General features: G+C 35.6%; 1 protein-coding gene across 1 annotated transcript in view; it reads right to left on the bottom strand.

Annotated features, from left to right (window-relative positions):
• The window catches only part of LOC103587716 (ryanodine receptor 2-like), a gene marked incomplete at its 5' end in the record, with an annotated part of 226,133 nt that overhangs the window by 179,634 nt on the left and 45,203 nt on the right, over window positions 1-1,296 (bottom strand). Inside the window, one exon of the mRNA XM_008569236.1 lies at window positions 231-309. Coding sequence (XP_008567458.1) covers window positions 231-309 — 79 coding nt within the window. The remainder of the gene's footprint in view (window positions 1-230; window positions 310-1,296) is intronic.

Below are 1,296 nucleotides of genomic sequence, written 5' to 3'. Positions count from 1 at the left end.
ACATGAAAAATAAGAGTCATATAATGGTGGAATTGAAGGACGTTAAAGATCATCTAAGCTAACCTTCACCTTATAAATGAGAAAACTAAACAGGGTACAAAGTTATTAAGGAACATATACATCCAAGCTCATTAATACCACTGCTGAAATGACACTACCAGCATCTCCTGACTATGGTTTCCTCAAATGGATTGGCATGACCACATGAGAGATGAAATCACAATGTCTACTCACCATGCCACTGTAGGAATGACGCAGCAAGATGGCATGCCCATAGAGGAGTGTTCGATGACCACCGCCTTGAGCTGTCTGCACAGAGAAGAGAGAGGGGAGAGAAGAGAAAAACAGAAAAGAGTAAACGTCACCATGTCAACAAAGTGCTCTCTTGCTCTCAAGGGAAAGATTAATAGNCCTAAACATTTGTCATTTCTTGTTGGTTATAACATTCAAGAACCTCTTTTCTGGCTATCTCGAAATAGACAATATAATATGATTTGCTATAGTCACCTTAGAGCACCAGAACTTATTCTTTCTAACTTTAACTTTGTAACTTTGTAGAATTTAACAACCTTTTCCTGTATCCCCTCTCCCTTTTCCTGCCTCTGGTAACCACTATTTGACTCTCTATTTCTTTTTCCATCATTTTTTTTTTTTTGGTCCTTTTTGAGACCGGCTGCACTGCGCTCAGCCAGTGAGCACCGGCCATCCCTATACAGGATCCGAACCCACGGCGGGAGCGCTGATGCGTTCCCAGCGCTGCACTCTCCCAAGTGCACCATGGGCTCCGCCCTTTTTCCTTCAAATTTACTTTTTCTTAATGACCCATAATTGTATATATTTATGGAGTACAATACATATCTGCATACATTTATACTGTGCACAATGATCATATTGGGGTACTTAGCATGTCTATCACTTCAAATATTTGTCACCTCATTGTCCCAACACTTCTCTCTTACTACCGTGATCAGAAGAATTTTTTCTTCTGTAACTTCCAAGTTTTATATAATAAATAGGTATTGCCTCTATAATTTAATAATTCTTTAAAAATAATATAATAAAACTTTTATGTTTTTACATATAACATATTATTTATATATTTTACACATTATATATAATATTTTTAAATATATTAATGTAAAAAATGTAATAAAATGCTCATATATGTTTCTTTTTTAATATATACAACTTAGAAAATGAGAAATCTGCCTAAGAGGAGCCCAATGGATAAATGGGTAAAAGAAAAGGCTGATATGGAAAAAGGAAGAAAATACTTAAAGAAGGAAAGGAAATTAG

This window comes from Galeopterus variegatus, unplaced genomic scaffold (genome assembly GCF_000696425.1).
Source record: "Galeopterus variegatus unplaced genomic scaffold, G_variegatus-3.0.2 Scaffold482, whole genome shotgun sequence".
NCBI lineage: Eukaryota > Metazoa > Chordata > Mammalia > Dermoptera > Cynocephalidae > Galeopterus > Galeopterus variegatus.
Note: the sequence above shows the minus strand (reverse complement) of the source record. Positions and strands in the feature narration are given on the sequence as shown.